The sequence below is a fragment of the Hemicordylus capensis genome, chromosome 3 (genome assembly GCF_027244095.1).
Source record: "Hemicordylus capensis ecotype Gifberg chromosome 3, rHemCap1.1.pri, whole genome shotgun sequence".
NCBI classification, from domain to species: Eukaryota; Metazoa; Chordata; class Lepidosauria; order Squamata; family Cordylidae; genus Hemicordylus; species Hemicordylus capensis.
This window is the reverse complement of record NC_069659.1, coordinates 270,731,533-270,750,909: the sequence shown is the minus strand read 5'-3', so window position 1 is coordinate 270,750,909 and position 19,377 is coordinate 270,731,533. Positions and strand designations below refer to the sequence as shown.

Sequence of the window (19,377 nt, the reverse complement as noted above, 5' to 3'; positions counted from 1 at the left end):
TTAAAAAAGGAGGACGCTGTACTTGTGCACCCCAGCAAGTCCTACCCCAGCACTCTTGCCGCAAGAAGACCCACACTGCTGCACTCCGCATGCTGATGGTGTTTGTCTGTAGAGGCAAATGTCGTAAGCTTGGAAATTATAGGGAAGGTGATGTTTCTCTGTGTCAGCACTGGGGCGGGACTTCCAGGTGTGCTCTCTGGACTCCAGGGGCGGAACCACCATTGTGTGAAAGGGTTCTTTGAACCTGGGCACCACGCCCCAGGGGCCATGCCTGGCACTCCCACAACATCCCCTGCGTCTGATGTCAGATGCAGGGTGTATGGCCACATTAGCAAACGGGGCCATGCACCCCGTTTGGAAGTAAAATCCATGCAGCACTGCATGTGCTGCATGGCTGGGATGGAATCATGTGGTTAAGGCCAGTCCTTAGCACCTCTCTGCAGCTGCTTGGAAATCTAAAGAAGCACAGGGACAGCTTAATCATGTGATTGGAGGTACAGATGACTGCAAATGGGGCTGCACCCCCCCCCATGTGGAAGTAAAATCCGGCCAGTGATGAGTTTGCAGCGTGGCCAGGTGGCTTCTCCCTGCTTGCTAAGGTAGGGAGAGGTGTTCCCGGCCAGGCTGGGAGCCCGGCACCATCGGAAACCTTTCAAAAACGGCTCCATTTTTTAGAGGTTTCAGCCAGCGCTAGGTTCCCAGCCTGGCCCGGAATGCCTCTCCCTGCATTTGCAAGCAGGGACAAGCTATCCTAGCCACACTGCCAACATGGCACTGGCCAGATTTTACTTCCAAATGGGTTGCGCGGCCTCGTTTGCTAACGGGGCTGTGCCCCCTGTGTCTAATGTCAGACGTAGAGGGCATTATGGGGCCTGGTGACCGGCTGAACAGGGCCCTTCAGCGTCCCAGCTATGCCACTGCTTGACTCTGTACATGAGTACAGTGTCCCTCTTGCCACCCATGTCTGAAAAGGTTTCCCAGAAATTGGATTTTGAATTGTGTTCTTGTCACAGTGATGCCATAATCATTATCAGTGTTCATAACAGAGTGAAAACTCTGACTCTATGCCCACCTTTAGTTCAGGAGCTAACAGAGGCAAGCCCAAATGTTCTGAGTGTCTGTATGCAAATAACCTGGCTCCTGCTTCTAGAAAAAGGGAAGAACCAAAATGGGGCTATTTAGACCTAGCAGGATTTTTCCTCACACCCTGTGGTCATTCTCTGTGGATGAAAGTGCATAGATCTATGAAATGCACAGATACAATTACCATTTGTAGTTGTATCTATGCATTTCAACACAGGAAACAGAAACACTTCCATCTGCTCATATCTGTACTGTGAGTTTCACAAAATGAGTGGACCAATCCAATTCTCAGAAAACTATTTCTTCCTAAACGGAGAATATAAACAAGGACATCTATGGTATGATGGATATGGATAATACTAGCTAATCTCTCTGCATATCAGGTGGTGGAAAAGCCAAAGAGAGAAGGCTACAAGCTCCAGGCAAGAGTGTAAGAAGTAAAAGTCACAGTCAATCTTACTCCTGGCATGGTTCAAGTAACTGTCATTTCATTTAGCACAGATCAGGATTCTGTCAGCCATAAAATCTGATCTGCTATGTTTAAGGGTCTTACTAAGAGCCATATGATTACATGTGCTTGCAGATTACTAGCTAATTACACTGCATAGGGGAAGGGTAATTATCATGTGACCTGCAAACTCGTGTGCTACATAAGAATAAAAATGTCATTACCTTTCTGCTGCACAGTTGAAGTGAAAAGCTATTCTGGGCTTTTCTGTGTTTTTAACCTTTTAGGCCATAATATACATACTAATATACCCAAAACAACCTAAGTGGAAACCCTGTTGAATGAATTGAATAGGTCTACATTAGAGAAAATTGTTGTGGGTAGCAACATTACTAGGGCTGGAACCTCATGGAGATTTTATAAATCATAGTTTGGATAATCCCTTCCGTCCACACACAAAAAGGCAGATATGCCTACCACCCTGATACCCAGTCAAATACGCAAGTAGAATCCATGGATACAGCCACATATCCTTGCAGACCAACTCACTTACTTAACTTACATAACTCCTGCCTTCTGTCCTGCCTCCTGTCTATCCTTGCTCATCGTCTCAATACCCATTCAATATGCCACTCATACTCTGCCCCTCACAGAGGATGTTGGCTCCCTGCGACTTAGGGAAAGGGAGAGAAGAAATGGTTACTGTGTAGGCTAAAGTATTTGATCTTCAGCTGGCCCTTTCAGATACGGAGCTGAGAGTAATAAATTGTGCTATCAGAAGAAGTCACTGCAGCTCTGGGCACATCCAACTCTATATGCTACATTAGTCTCTGGTTCAGCTCTCGGGGAGAAACAAAGGCAAAGATGGTGCTTCCTGTTTGGGCAGGGTTGGCAGATTAATGTTTAAGGGAGACAGAGTAGCCTCCTGTGGCTGTAGGACCTGCCACTGAAGGAACAGTTAACCCCCCTCCTCAAGTCCTATGCGCTATGGGATGGAAGCTCTAGCTAACCTAACGGTTCCAGGAGAGAGGCTTTTGAAAAGATTATTCATAGAAATACAGGTGAAACTTGGAAAATTAGAATATCGTGCAAAAGTCCATTAATTTCAGTAATGCAAATTAAAAGGTGAAACTGATATATGAGAATGACGCATCACATGCAAAGCGGGATAAGTCAAGCCTTAATTTGTTATAATTGTGATGATCATGGCGTACAGCTCATGAAAACCCCAAATCCACAATCCCAGAAAATTAGAATATTACATGGAACCAAGAAGACAAGGATTGTAGAATAGAACAATATCAGACCTCTGAAAAGTATAAGCATGCAAATATATTCAGTACTTGGTTTGGGCCCCTTTTGCAGCAATTACTGCCTCAATGCGGCGTGGCATGGATGCTATCAGCCTGTGGCACTGATGAGGTGTTATGGAAGACCAGGATGCTTCAATAGCGGCCTTCAGCAATTCTGCATTGTTTGGTCTCATGTCTCTCATCCTTCTCTTGGCAATGCCCCATAGATTCTCTATGGGGTCAGGTCAGGCGAGTTTGCTGGCCAATCAAGCACAGTACACTGTATACTTTTCAGAGGTCCGATATTGTTCTATTCTACAATCCTTGTCTTCTTGATTCCATGTAATATTCTAATTTTCTGGGATTGTGGATTTGGGGTTTTCATGAGCTGTACGCCATGATCATCACAATTATAACAAATTAAGGCTTGACTTATCTCGCTTTGCATGTAATGTGTCTGTCTCATATATCAGTTTCATCTTTTAATTTGCATTATTGAAATTAATGGACTTTTGCACGATATTCTAATTTTCTGAGTTTCACCTGTATTTGTGCTCTAAATGTTTACTGTAATAAGGTGCAAAATCTTACCGCAGGCACACAAAGTTCCGGCGTCACAGATCCATTCAAGCTCTGTTTTGGTACCTGTAAAAAGATGAAAAAGTTACCATACCGCTATATTTTGCCCATCATACCTGGAGAAGCATTGCTGTATTAGACGTCTTCGAGAATGAGAAAACAGTGTGCCCATAAACCACTTACCAGGGTAAGTGATATGATATATCCACTGATATGAATTGGATTACTTTAAAGAAAATGGATTATTAATTGCAGATCAAAGAGACAACTACTTCATATTCTTCAGATACAATGAATTCAGATAAAGGATATGTTTGTTACTGACCACAGTTTGCTGTATTCTGCACCTTTAGGGTGTCTTCTCTTTGCAGATTGAGCCCAATGACCCCTTCTCTATTCAGTGGGGTTGGGGGATTGATGCTGACTAGTCTCTGAATTGCCATGCCAATTTCTTTTCCAGCAGGGGGAGGATCTAATGACTTAATTTCTCTCATCGTTTTTTCTTTTATTTTAAAATGGTTTTTTCCTTTTATTTTAAAATGATCAAATAGCACACTATTCCTGCACAGGAACAGATAACAGACTTTAGAGCAAGCTGGAAAGGCTATTCAAGGGGCACATCAGAAGCCATTTAATATAAAGCTCCCACCCCTGCTGAACAGGGAAGCAATCAGATGGGCTGAACCTGCAGAGAAAAGGTTTTTAATTAGTACTGAAAGGACTTTTGCTGTAAATTTTCAGATGACACAGAGGGCTTCTGGGGGAAGGGGAAGTCATCAAAAATTCTCTTCCCCAGTGTATAAGTGCCTGTGCTCAATTATCCGATCATGTCCAGAGCACGAGAGCATCTTACAAAACACCAGTGCTTCATTTGTCAGCATCTTACAAAACACCAGTGCTTTATTTGTCAGGATGTCAGCCAAACGTTTTAGCTCTGTTAGTAGACGGGCCAACATATATAGTGCAGCTCATGCTTAAGTATAACTTTAACATATGATTGACACAAATCAATGGCAGCCAGAGCTGGCAGGACGGGGGGTGGGGCAGAAAGCAGAGCAGGTGAGTGCAGAATGGGCCACAGCTGTATGTCTCTTTCTCTCTCTTCCCACCCTGCCCACATCTTTTCTTGCTTTGCCCTGGACCTATCCTGAGCCATGTGGGCTGGTCATTCATTGGGGAACCCAACCCAGCAAATGACAGCCCCCACCAACCAACCAGGTGAATGGCCAGCCCCTACAGCTCAAGTTAAGCCAGGATGGGGCAAGAAGAGAAGCAGCCAGTGTGGGGTGGGAAGAAAGAAAGAGATGCAGCTGTGGACCTTTCTGTGCCTGCCTGTCCCACCCTCTGCCCTGGCCCCAGGGGCATCAGCTGCCACTGCCACAAATGGCAAAGCACATCTTAAACTCTGGAGCACCGCACAAGAAGACGAACACATGCTACCTGCTATTTACATGATATTTAATTCTTGCCTATGGTGTATATCATATAGCAATGTGAAAGATAATGAGAAAGGAGTCTGTGGAGGATCTGACAACTGTTTGATTCCTTTTATTCCAGCACTATAGACCCAGAGTAATCTTGTCCGTCTTTGCTCTAATGGCAGGATTCTTCATAGTCATATCTGTGCCACACAATTCCCTTAGAGATTACATTTTACCATCCACAGCAAATAGGATCAGGATGTACAGACTTAAAAATCCTGTCTTCTATGAACAGAAGACTATTTTCAAGTCATGATGCATAGTGGTTTGCTCTAAAGAACACTGTGCTACTTACAATACCACTATTTCAAATCACCATCTGGCCTTCTGTCAAGTACATAGCAACCTTGGTAAACAGGATCTTCTTCTCTGCCTCCTTCTGCCCTTTCCTGGTCTGCAGGAAAAGCGAGAAGATATAGCACAGCCACCAAAGTGGTATTCAGATCTTTAACTAGGCCAATCTGGTGTTCCTTCACTAATTCGGTTTAATAGCTGCCTCTGTATTTAATTTCAGATTGTTATAAGACCAAGCCATTTTCTTCACACAGAAGGATCAACCATTTCAAGAAAAACATGGAAAGTTTTTTTGGAGTTACTTTTCAGCCTCAGACAAAGTAAATCATGATAATGACCTCAGGAAAAATAGTAAACTTTTCCCCTTCTATAAAGAACTTCTGTAGTTAGATAGAAGAAATGAAGATGCATTTTACTTCTTTCCTTCTACGAAGCAAATGCTTAGGGGGGTGGGGGGGGGGAAGGTGTGTTTCTAGACTAAGATGTTATAAGCCAAGTTTCAAATTGGAAGAGTACATTTTACTGCTGAGTTATAAAACTGTAAAAAGGGGTTATAATGGAAAAGCTGGCATTGGCTATTGTACTGTAATGTAACAGTATATCACTAAATCACAGAGAATGGAAATGATATAAAACTCTGTAGAAAGAGTAGTAGTGGTGGTGGTGGTGGTGGTGGTGGTGGTGGTGTAGAAGAAAGCACAATATCTCAAGAGACAAATCCATTTTTGCCTTAGTCACACAAGGTACTAGGCAAAAAGAAACTGGTGTCATTCCAGTGCAAGGAAACCAATGCTTCTGTAATATATAAAGGCTTGTGTATTAATCTAGATTAGATTGTGCAGATCTGAATATCAAGAGAAAGCATGTTTGTATTTATTCACAACAGGACTGCAAGAATAAGGAACTTTACATATAGTAAGGCTGAAACAACATTTCAAAAAAAGGATAACCACTAAAAAAAGGACAACATTCAACTTTCATATTGCAAACTGATATCCGATTTCAATGTATTGTCTGAAATTAAGCAAAATTTGACAAAACGGGCAGAATTTCCCATTGACTGGAAGGTAAATGGCCAATCAAAGACCATTAGACCATTGTTCTCAAGTGCAGCCTACCCCAAGCTAGTGAAGCCCAGCCTGGGTTAGGCTGTGTGTGAGAACTGCCGGGATCAGGCCTGATCCTGGTGGGAAAGCAACATCTAGCCCAACTTTTTGCCTCGGCTTTTAGCTAGGGTTAAGGGTGTAAACATACCTACTGGGGTAGGGCTGTTCACGTTAAGGGCCAAGATTGAGGGCCAATCTCGAAGCTGCCCTGTCAGGTAGCCCTAGGCCAGGGGCGGGGAACCTTGGCACTCCAGCTGTTTTTGGACTACAACTCCCATAATCCCCAGCCACAGAGGCCAATAGCTAGGGATTATGGGAATTGTAGGCCAACATCTGCAGGAGTGCCAAGGTTCCCCATCCCTGCCCTAGGCTATTACTCAGGTAAAAGGGTGCAAGTGTGCCCGTCTACCAGGGATCCCAGTCATGAGTCTACCTGGCTTGAGGGGAAATTCCCCAATGCACTGCACTCCTTGTGTGATGCATTGTGGGATTTCTGGAGGCTGGGCAGCGTTTCCCCTGTCTAGAGAACACCGCACTGCTCGCTGCAGCGGTGATCATGTGCGTGGTGACAAGGCACAAGACCACAGAATATTGTGTGGGGGAAGATAGATATAATCCTGCCTTCCCCAAAGCCCTCCCTAGCCACCAGGGATTTTGATTGTGTGAATGACCTTCATGACTTTTAAAAAGAACATAAGAACAGCTCTGCTAGATCAGGCCCAAGGCCCATCTAGTCTAGCATCCTGTTTCACACAGTGGCCAACCAGATGCCACTGGAAGCCTATAGCAGGAGTTGAGGGCACGCCCTCTTTCCTGCTGTTACTCCCCTGCAACTGGTACTGAGAGGCATCCTGCCTTTGAGGCTGGAGGTGGCCTATAGCCTCCGATTAGTAGCCGCTGATAGACCTCTCCTCCATGAAGTTATCCAAGCCCCTCTTAAAGCCATCCAGGTTGTTGGCTGTCACTACATCTTGTGGTAGAAAATCCCACAAGTTGATTATGCGTTGTGTAAAAAAATACTTCCATTTGCTGGTCCTAAATTTCCCAGTAATCAATTTCATGGGATGACCCCTGGTTCTAGTGTTATGTGAGAGGGAGAAGAATTTCTCTATATCCACTTTCTTTCAGACAACATGGCCTTTGTATCTTTCTAATTTTCTTTTGCTGCTACCACTCTCATTACTATAACCAGCTTGTAGCAGTTGAGCATTTGAGCACATGTATGATATTAATGTTACTGGAAATGTGCATGCATTGCACAGGTACTCCATTGTTGCCTTGTTATAGTGTATATAAATGAGTAACTCCTGCAGGTATAACTTGTAATTACAATGTGGATACAAGCAGGCCAGGGAAGGAAGGTGGGGACTGGGAAGAACATTGGAGGAGACAGCATTGTACAGGTTCTGTCAAGTGGCTAGAGAATTTACAGTGAACAAGGGGCTGTTGGAATGGCAAAGGTTACTAAAGCCTCCTGCTGACGTCCTTGATTCCTGACTTTTCAGATCCTTGTACTTCCGCAAGCCCTTCCCCTAACACCCTCAAATGGAAGGAAAATGTTGGATGCACTGACCCAGTAATGTGTTAATAGCTATGTGGCACCATAAGGTTGAGGGACAATATCCTGCTCAAACTATACCAAAAAGATTATTCTTGACTGACCACCTTTGTAGAAGTATGGACTTTAAAAAAACACAAAACAGTTCTTGACCTGTAATATTTTCAGGGCAATTCTACGGACATTTTCTGAGAACCTGGATTTGCAGAAGTCCCCCTGAGAAATGTCACTTGTCATATAGAAACTCACTCGGTGTCCTTAAAAATTCTCAGATATTTCTCTTTGGCAGAAGCCCCGATATTCATTTTGAAGTTAACTATGTGTAAAATATCAATCCTGCTGGGTACCAAGTAAGTTCCACTGTGTTTAATGGTGCTTACTGCCAGGTAAATGTAAAGCTTAAATAATTGTTTTCCACATATGGGTTTAATAAAATAATGCAGACACTAACAATCAAATCAAGTGACTGATATAGACTTCTGGTGACCCATTGTTTTCCTTGTAGTACCAAGTTTATCTGATTTATTTAATGTGTGATCAAGAATGAGGCATGCAAATTACTATGACGCTAATCTCAGCTTTGCATTGATTGAACAGGTCCCAAGAAACATTCCTCTCACTCCAAATCAGCTTCATATGCTCTCAGGAACTTCATCCATAGCAACATTTTATTGGCCCCTTCCCGAATTGGCTAGGATCACTCTCAAAAAGAGGAAGAACAGCATAGGAAGGCTACTGATGTCAGTCTGTGCTTAGGAGCTTCCCAGAGGCATCTGGTTAGCCATTGTAGGAGGCATATTCCTGCACTTGACAGAGAGGGAAAGTTCTTATGTATTTAAAGAAGCCAATGAAGGTGAGGAGGAAATAAAAATGAAGCAGAAGTGAACTGTGGCAACAAAGAGACATGACAAAGAGATAGACATTCTCAGAATGAAAGGTTTTTGGAGAGCCCACACATACTGAGGCGATTTTTATGATCGCTGAGAGGGGGTGGGCGGGGAAGTCTCAAAAGAGTTAACTTTTCCCATAGACAATCCAAGGCTCAGTGGTAGGAGTGTGCTCCATGCTCCCACACAAGCAGCCCTGCTCCATGAAGCATGGAGCAAGGTGGAGTGATCCAGGGCTGTAACTTGTTCTGACCTCTGGGCATCCTACAATGCAATGCACAACAAGCACATTGCATTGGGGGATTCCCCCATCAGATGGGTATTCTATGCGCCTGTTTCTGTGTCTTCTTGGGCTGAACTCAGACCGAGGAGATACGTGATACATAGCAGCCTTGTTAAGGGTGCAAACGCACCCTTAACCTTGGCTAACAGCCGTGATGTTTAGGAGGGTTAGGTGGGTGGGAAGTGTTGAGATCTGCAGGGATCCTTTCGCTTCTCATGACCAGCCCAACCCAGGCAGGGCTGCTCCAGGCTGGGTTAGGTTGGTTGTGAGAACAGCCTCACTATCTGCAGCCTACAGATTGAAATCAGTGGACATTTGGTACCGTTGTAAAACTGAACCTCAATATTCAGATATCTGACCTTAGAGTGTATCTTACTTTTACCATTCAAAATCTAACTAAATATTCATTGATAAGGTCCAGGAATCTACCACTTATGTCAGGAATCCAATCATCTATCTATCTATATAATTTTCCTGGGTGTACCAGGGAAAATGTGTCCCAGCAGCTCAGCTGATTGGCTGGGCTGCGGAGGCGCCTGATGGGCTGGCACACCCAAGAGGAGGAGAATTGGCCAGCTGTGAGCCATGGCCGCTGGTGGGCCCGGCCTGGCAACGGGTAGTGGCTGCGGGCCCGGCCCAGCCGTGGCGAAGCAGTGTCGGGCCCAGCTGAGGTGGTGAGGTGGGCGGGCCCCGATACTGGGGCAGAAGGTGGGGGTGTGGAGAGAGGTGGCTGGCCTGCCGCTGGGAGGGCAAGAGAGAGTGGGGTGGGAGGGAGGGGAAGAGAGGCAAGAGTGTGGGGCAGAAGGGAGGGAGGGAGAGTGGGGCAGGAGGGAGAAGGGAACAGCCAGCCCCAAAGAGTGCACAGATGCTCTGTGCGGGTTGGCTAGTATATATAAAGCTGCTATTGTCTCACTCACTCACTCACTTGATCACTCACTGACATGAAACTTCTGAACCAAACTATGAAAGATTGAAACATGCTTTTTCTCCAGGTAGGTTCCAGACGTTGCCCAGACTACCAGAAAAACTGAACCCCAACTCCTCGCCTATGATTAATTTCCTGGAAAATGTGGGGAAACTCTCCCATTGGAAAAGCATGGGGGAAAATATCTTCTGACAAACTTCGGCAGTTTTCTTGGGTACTTTTTGAGACAGAAGGTCTGGACTTGCACTGAATTATGAGGCAACCAACAAACTATTTTTGAAGTTCACTACATTTCAATCTGTGTCAGTTTTGCAAGAAAGTCACTTAAGAAATTGTAAAACACAAGAACGCTTACATGCTGGAAATACAAATATATTTGTCTAAACACATAAACTCTGCTGTACACCCACTAGCAATGAGTGAAGGGAGAGAGCATGGTCATTTTGTGCTTCAGGAGGAATGCTTGCAAACTGCAAGCCTCTTTTACTAGTATCTGTATACATTTTACAGAGTTGTGTAGTGGTTATGTTGTACCCCAACAAAGAGAGGTTCTTTTCTGAGTCAGTCAGCCAAGCAGCACCCCTGCTATAGAGCAAATAAAGCCTTTACATCCTTCTCGGCTGGTGAAGTGTTTGGCAACTGACCCAGGAAAGAACCTCTCTTTGTTGGGGTACAGCAGTTAGAGTGCTGGACTAGGACTGGGGAGACCCAAGTTCAAATCCCCATTCAGCTATGATACTTGCTGGGTGACTCGGGGCCATCACTTCTCTCTCTGGGCTCCTTGGAGGAAGATAAATAAATAAATAAATTTTTAGAATAAACAAAATTACTCGCTAAGAAAGAAGATGTTTTTCTAACTGCATTAATGTACCATTTCAAATAAAGGCAAACTTTAAACTTAGACACATGAATAGTTAAACAGCTAATATAATATAATGGAGCCACTGATTTTTTTCTGAGCTGCTTGTTCATAATAGTTTTTACATTAAGGGGAAAAAAAGCTGGCTTCTGGATTTAAAATAATGATTTATATACAGTCACTATGGTGAATGGACAATTATTTAAGTATGATGAAACAAAATCAAATGATTGAAATTCAATATTATTTAAAGTCTCTTTTATTATCATTTTGTTATACAATGAAAAAAACAACATTGTAATGTTGTTTAGACAATTCATAGTCATTTTTCCTGCTGTTATTCCAAACTGGTTTGAAGTACTGCTATAGTGAGTGGCAGGAGATGCATACCAAGCTTAGGAAAACAGAAGACTAAAGAACAAGGAGGACAGAAGAAGGAAGAGTCCAGCAACTTGGGTGATTCTTCCCCCACTGAAAATTGTGAATTTCTTATGGAGGCCTCTGTTACAGCATTATAAGGCAAAGCCTGATGGGAAAACCTCACCTCTTGATTTCTGCCTGACACTGGATGAGACCTATGCCCATATATAAAGGCAGTGGCAGACATCCTGATTAAGAAGGAACCAGTGCTTTCCAACTGAGTGCTGGAGTTGTGTGGGTGCTGCTGCATTCTGGACTAATGCAGCAGCACCCGTAATGAGGGGATTTTAGCTGATCTTGCCTGCCCCTGGAAGTGTTCCCTACAACCTGGAAGTAGGTCCTTCTAAGCATCTCAAAAGCCCCACTAGATCAGTTCTCTCCTTTTGACAATGGGCGTCTATATGAAACGTTCTGGTGAATTACCATCTGTATTCTAGAAAGTAGAATTCCCAAATGTCCAGAAGCAAAGGCAATCTGGCCTATTCTTGTGACTAATTACAGTTGCTTTGCAGAAATCAAGTTCTTTATATTAAGCAGGGAAAGAGCAACTGGCTATATTCAGCCCCAGCACAACATCCATTTTGTTGCTGTCTACCTTTCAGATCTTTTTATCTCTTTAGATGGTGAACCTTTTGGGGACAGGAAATCATATTATTATTATTTTTCTAATATCTGTTAAAGCTGTAGCTACAGTGTGAGGCTGAAAAGCTGGCAACTCTATCAGAAAAGCTCTGAAAGAAAAAGTCAGAAGCAGGCACCTTCCTTTCCCCAGCCATTCTCTGGCCAGCTACATTCTTGAAATATTCATAGCCAATAATGTTGCATACCCCTTTTGTTCATTTTCAGCCTTGATTACATAGATTTACTATGCAACCAGCTTGTTTTCTTAACAGCAGGACACAAACAATAAACGGAAAAATGCATTTGACTGCAAAAATGCAATCAGTTTAACTCTTTTGCTCTTACTAAACACCAGCGGCATCTATCACACTTGTCAATAGTATTTTCTTATTAGCCCAGTGATCCAACAATATGCTGCAATACAAATTTCTTTCAACTGAGAAAACAAGCAAAGTGCATCTCAGAGGCAGAGACCACTCAAATAAGGATTCAATTCAGCATAAAACAATCTTGAATTCTGGACCACAGAGCCCAGGTGCAATGCTATTTAAGCTGTAAAAGCAATCAGCTTTGCAGTCTCTCACTAAGAGATGCCTGACCTTTACCTGTGTGCTGAATCAGCTGTAAGGAAAATCCACAGTTGTAGCATGAAAATTATTGGTGGTCAATTTGTCTACAGACTTACCTGGGAATAAATCCCACGGAACTTGGTGGAACTTACTTCTGACTAAACATTCTTAGGGCTGGGATGTAAGACAGCTGCATACCTGCACATCAATCCTCATAATGTTTATCAGCAGTAAATCTCCTCTGTTTCAGTGAGATTTACTTTCAAATGAGTATGCTTAGCATATTCGCCTTATTTAGAAGTGTCTCACAAATTTCAGTCTCTTGAATTGAATGTGATGGGGTTCTGGATGTTGAGGTCCATCATAGCAGTACTCACCAGCCTTGTTTGACTACATGAAACATTCATGCAGCCACTCAAAAGCATACTTGTACTTGCAACTTGATGGTCGATGCCATATGTTTAAATTCCACTCAGAGAAGAAACAGGAGAGGCTTCCCCTCATTCTCTTCCCAACTCTTTCATTCATAGCAGCAGTAGTGGCCCAAGGCCTCTTTGTCCCAAATGCCACTCCTCCCCCCTTTTAAAGCAGCAGAAATAGCATTGTGTGCATGCCTGTGTGTGCACATTAATCTCTGCCTCCTCTTTATTCTTTGGGATAGCAATAACCCTCCTCTGCCTCCTCCCTTGTTTACCACTGGACTGATAATGATATGAGAAAGGAAAGGGCACTAAGAGTACTACAGACACTTTACGAAATGTCTACATATAGAGGTCATTCACACAACCAGGTCTACCTGGGCTAGTGCAGCTCTACTGGGATAGACCTGGTCATGAGAACTGCTGGGATCAGTCTCGATCCCGGTTCTCCTCTATCGGGTAGCCTGGGGTTTTTTTAACCCAGGCTAAAGGTGAGGTAAAAGGGTACACATGTATCTTCCTATCCCACCACCCAATTGTATGGGAGCACAGATTGCTGGCAGCCCCATTCAGAAGGAGCAACTGGAATGTTTACAATGCACCTCTGGAATTTCTACAATGCACCACATGGGGAGTGTGGTACATTGTGGGATTCCTGGCAGCTTTTCCCTTGACTTTCTCTTGCTGCACTGCTTGTCAAAGCAGTAATCATGTGGGAGTGCAGCAAGCATAGCAGCAGCAACAGTCGGGCTGAGGAAGGTAGGACTGATCCTGCCTTACCTCTAGCCCTCCTCAGCCTGGGCAAAATGATTGTGTAAATGACCTTCTAGTCTTTTCCACACTTTTGCTTCTTTCCCCTTCTCATTATCAGCCCAGTGGAAAATGAGGAGGAAGGCATCAGGTCAAAGAGGAGTGGTAGGAGTGGGGGAGATCCAGAGGAGAGGAGTGGCTCTTTGCCAAGTTATGGCTGTGCAATGCTTTGATAAAGATCTGCTCAGATGGCTATTTAGGCTGTCTTTTTAATAGCACCTTGATCTGCAAACACTAGCAGAAAATTGTACTTGTCTTCATGCTGTGAAACGCCTCACCTGCTGATTTCTGCAGATCATGCTGTTCACAGCACAAGAGCCAATCAAACTATTTAGTTTATGCACCTGTGTTAATTCTATGTCATTAGCTTGCTTTTGCAAGGGGCCTTTTCTGTGAGCACACCCTTCCCCCTTTAAAGAGGTATCTCACTTGGTATTTAACTAGTAGGCAGGCAAAGTCCTGTTCATGGCAGTGAGAGAGAACCAAAAAGACTGTGCCTGCTTCCTTACTACATACTTTAAGGAAATAATTAAGGAGTGGCTGTATCCTGTAGCATATTAATTTAATATGATGCCTAAACTGAAATCCTGCACTTAGGAGTGTGTCCTACTTGCTTTAGGAGGGTAAGCATTAGGAGTCTCTATTAGGGCTGCCCACGGCCTTCAGAAGGACCCACTGTTGATTCCTGAGACCACCTCTGTGCCCACAGTCTTTCTGGGGTGATGGTAGAGTGGCTCTCTCAGGACCCACCAATGTAGAAGGGGGCCCATGCCATGGAAGTTTGCCAAAGGCTCCTCTGAAACCTGGGTTGTAACTATGACTGCAGAGTTTGCAGCCTGTGTTTCAAACAGCATAAAGCTGAGTTTCTATGAGTTTTGATGTTTGTGTTGGAGTTTACATAACTGATGAAGGTAAACTGTGTAGTGGGCACATAAGCCAACAGCACAGAAAAATGCTTCTGCTTTTTATCCATGTCCTAGGAGCCTAAGAGGAACTACGTAAAAGCTCCCACAGGCTTTTTAAGGCTCCAGGGAAGTGAGCAATCCTTGAGCAAGTCCACAGGGCACAACTCAGGGGAACTCCTGAATCTTGGAGAAGTCAGGAATTATACCCTTGTGGCTTTGTTCTCAAGGCTTGGGAGCTTCTCTGAGCATTATGGGCTGACTCAGGGACTGCATAATTCTTCAGAGCTTTAAAAACCAGCTTTTGGAGCCCTTGTACACTCTCTTCTAGTTTCTAGGATTTGGACTGGAAAATAACCATTTTTAGAGAGCAGCTGAAGCACTATGAAAAACAAAAGTGCTTTTTTACTGTAGTAAACGTTACTGTTTAGGCTCAGTTCCAGAACAGAGTGAGCAGTAACCAAAGGTTCCCTTCCTTTGGAGAAAGGAAAAGAAACCTTGGATACAATCTGATGTCTTGAGAAACAGATTTCCTCCCTTTTCCAAACACAGACTATCCTGGATATTTTGAGTCAAAAAATCAAACAGTATTTTGAAGCATAATGGTTGGGATTACCCTAAACTAGAGTAAATAGAATGTCAAAATCCTCTAACAAAATCTGCTCCATCACCAAAAGCTTCTCTGGGAAATAAATCTGACCGGATATAGCAAGACTGCTACTGTTGTTTTTTTAAATTGTCTATTAATTTTTGTAAGCTGCTCTGACATTTCTAACTTAAAAGCAGGATATAAGTGAACCTACTAAGAAGTAAACAAAAATAAGCTAGTCATCCACAGAACAGCTGTATAAAGAGATGCTCAACATTTTTAGTCCATTAATTTCTGAGTGTGCATAGTGCAGCTTCCAACAGCTACTCAATGCTAAATTTCTAAGACTCTCCAACCAAGAGATACAGAACATATGGCCCCATGATGCTATATTTTTTAATCCATTAAGTCTTGCTAAAATAGCAAGAACTTCAGATTTCTATTTAAGACAGGAAGATTTTTGAGTCTTTATGGCTGTGGAGATAAGCCTCAAAGTGAGACTAAGATGTGTCCTATGACTCATAGGCAGGAAGGCAAATAAAAAACTGTAATATGAAGGAGAATGTTTCAAAAGTTACTAGGCAATATGCTTCCTTAAATATGGCATTTTAAAAGAACCCCTTTATCCATAGTTCAACAGTTTATAATATCCTTTTCCTATGAGTAGAGAAAAACATATTTGTATTCTTACCAATATTTTAAAGTTTCTTCTGTGTAACTATATATTACTTGATGTACTGTGTGCAAGCTTCAGTGTCAAACATTTTAAAAGTGTCTATGTGATAAAGAAACATTAAGGGCAATTGATGACATTCTGGTAAGGAGATATTAACAAAATCAAAGAGGATCATGGGTGAAATAATGTAAGTGCTGTATTACATTAACATCTTCAGTGATGGCAACCAACAAATGTAAGCAAGCTTTTGGTTGTAAAGTAAATAATTCTAAATGGACAGAATTCTTAGTCTGCAAACCCAAAGATGGGAGTAAACCCCACTGAACTGTGGGACTAATTTCTGAGTACACATGCATTAGACTGAGTCTTAGGCTTTGATCCCCAAACCATCTGGCAATAACTTCAGTTGTTAGAACTTTTCTTCTTTCAAGCATATTTTCCCACCCAGTGGCAAAGCCAATCTTGTAACAAAAATACCATTGCTGTCAAACAGATTATAATAGTTATATTATTTTCATATATATATAAAAAATGTGTGTGTGTGTACACACACACACACACTGGTTCACACCTTCTGCATCATTAGGAAAGTGAAGCAAGAGTTCTGCCCTCACACTGAGACAGCGAGGATACTAGCTGCACGGAAGGCTTTCTGCACAGCCCAGCATGAGGAGGGATGGGGAAGCAATTTTCACTTTTCTTTCCTCTCTCTGTAAAAGCCCTGTTCACTGCCAGAAATATGTATCTGAAGTAGATCAGCCTTCAGGAGAATGAACAAGAAGTTCTGGTAAGAACTAATCTGTCTACTTTCCTTTCACTATAAATTAATAATTACCATCTTCACAAGTTAGCTCACTTCCACCTTGCTAACATTCACATATCCACCATCTTGAACTGGGATGGATGACATCATCACAAACTACGCCATTGAGGTATCCCTACTGTATGTGTCATTACAACTGTACCAAATTTGGTTCAAATCAGGTAGACAGTTCAAAAATTAGCCCATTTCCACCTCAAATGTTCATGTGTCCACCATCTTGAATTGGGGTGGATGACATCACCACAAACTATGCCACTGAGGTGTCCCCATGTATCACTACAACTGTTTCCAAAACTTGGTTCAAATTGGTTAGGCGGTTCACAAGTCAGCGCACTTGCACCTCAAATGTTCATGCATCCACCATCTTGAATTGGGGTGGATAGCATCATCACAAACTATACCATTGAGGTGTCCCTGTGTGTTCCTACAACTGTACTAAATTTGGTCCAAATCAGTCCCAGCATTGTGAAGTTGATAGGGACACACACAGACACATGATCTAGGTGATCTCATAAGCTTACTTTCCTTAAGGAAGGTAGGCTAAAAATAATTTTCTGGCCAGCCTGGATCCACAATCCTTGGATTACACCAGCAACAGAGTCTGGAAAAGATGCTCTCTGGAATGAATAGGGCATTTGCTCTTCCCCTGTTAAATTTATGTATTCATTCATTCATTCATTCATTCATTCATTCATTCATTCATTCAATTTATATACTGCCTGACTCCAAAGGCTCTAGGCGGTTTACAAAAATTAAAAGAATAAAAACAGAATAAAACCAACTTTTAATCAATTAAAATTTAAAACTTTCAAAGCTTACAACAATTCATTTTTTTAAAAACAGCAATTAAAAACGTATAACACTCAAAGCCTGGCTAAAAAAGGTGTGTCTTAGGGGCTCTTTTAAAGGCTGGTAAAGATGTTAAGCCTCAAATGTCTATAGGGAGCACATTCCACAGTCTCAAAGCGACTACAGAGAAGGCCTGCTCCCAAGTCATCGCCAGATGAGCTGGCAGTATACAGAGATGGACCTTTCTTGATGATCTTAATGGGTGGTGGGGATCATGCAGAAGGAGGCGCTCTCCCAGATAACCCGGTCCTAAGCCATTTATGGCTGTAAAGGTAATTACCAGCACTTTGTATTTTGCCCAGAAACCTATTGGCAGCCAATACAGTTGCTTTAAAACAGGCTTAATATGGTCTCTCCAAGAAACCCTGGAGACTAGCTGCTGCATTTTGAACCAACTGAGTTTTCGAACCACATACAAAGGCAGCCCCATGTAGAGTGCATTGCAGTAGTTAAGTCTAGAGGTCACCAAAAAGTGCACCACAGTTCTGAGATCATTATTGTCAAGGAATGATGTAACTGTCATATCAACCGAAGTTAATAGAAAGCACTCCTGGTTGTGGCCTCAACCTGAGAAACCAGAGTGAGGCCTGGGTCCAGAAGCACTCCCAAGCTGAGTGGCCAGATTTGGCTTTTTTAAAGCCAAATTCTGGCTTACGGCCCATTTGACCCACGAGTATACCCCTTAGGTTCTGGCAACCTTGCAGTCCCAAGCTATGTACCTGTTCCTTCGGGGGGAGTGCAACCCCATCCAGATCAGGAAGATCTATCATGTCCCTCAAACTATGTCCCCTTACCATGAGTACCTCTCTCTTGCTTGGATTCAGCTTCAGTTTATTATCCCTCATCTAATCCATTACTGCCAGTAGGCAGGAATTTAGGGCAGATGTGCCATTTCCTGATGATGTTGTAATGGAGAAATAGATTTGGTTGTCATCAGCGTATTGATAACACCCTGCTCCAAATCTCCTGATGATCTCACATAGCAGTTTCATCTACATGAACTAATTCTTTATACAATAAACGTTTCTGATTTGATTGCAAGATAGTGACAATCCAGAAACAAATAGTTATAAATACATTCAGAGTTAAAAAGCATCAGAGATAGGATGGGGCCCTGAGGAACACCGTACAATAGCTGTCGTTTCAGAGAGCAACTATTTCCGAGCAACACCTTCTGGAATCTACCGGAGAGATAAATAATGGAGAATCTCCATTTGTGAGGCATTTCTTTGCCCAGTTAGCAAGAGGGAACATGTCATGCTTATTCTTACAAGACTCCGTCACTATGTTTAGAGTCAGCTGATGACTTTTTAACTAGGGCAGTGATCTTTACTAGTTTTCAAGCAGGGGCCACTTTGATTTAAAAAACCTTTGACAAAAAAACCAGAGATGCTTTTTATCAGCTTTGACTGATACGCCAGCTGTGTCCATTTCTTGAGATGAATGACCTCAAAACGGTGGTACATTTGCTGGTAACCTCTAGGCTGGATTATTGCAATGAGCTCTATGTGGGGCTGCCTTTGTACATAGTCCAGAAACTAGTTGGTCCAGAATGTGGCAGCCAGGTTGAAAGAGCTGCACTGGCTGCCGATACGTTTCTGGGCAAAATACAAGGTGCTGGTTATTACCTATAAAGCCCTAAACAGCTTAGGCCTGGGTATTAAAGAGAACGTCTTCTTCACCATGAGCCCCACTGGAGAGGTTTGTCTGCTCATCTGGAGAGGTTTGTCTGCAGATGCTGCCACTTGTTTGGTGGCTACTCAGGAACAGGCCTTCTCTGTTGCTGCCCCTGGACTGGAATGCACTCCCTACTGAAATAAGAGCCTCCCCCATCTCTGGCAACTTTAAAAAAGGCACTGAAGACACATTTATTCACCCAAGCTTTTAATTAGATTTATGGTTTA

General features: G+C 43.0%; 1 protein-coding gene across 3 annotated transcripts in view; it reads right to left on the bottom strand.

The window, feature by feature from the left end:
• GFRA1 (GDNF family receptor alpha 1) overlaps nt 1-19,377 on the bottom strand; it is a 325,570-nt gene that overhangs the window by 14,579 nt on the left and 291,614 nt on the right. For all 3 annotated transcript variants that reach the window (XM_053309092.1, XM_053309091.1, XM_053309094.1), the window contains exon 9: nt 3,415-3,468. In XM_053309092.1, the coding sequence (XP_053165067.1) occupies nt 3,415-3,468 (54 nt within the window). The remainder of the gene's footprint in view (nt 1-3,414; nt 3,469-19,377) is intronic.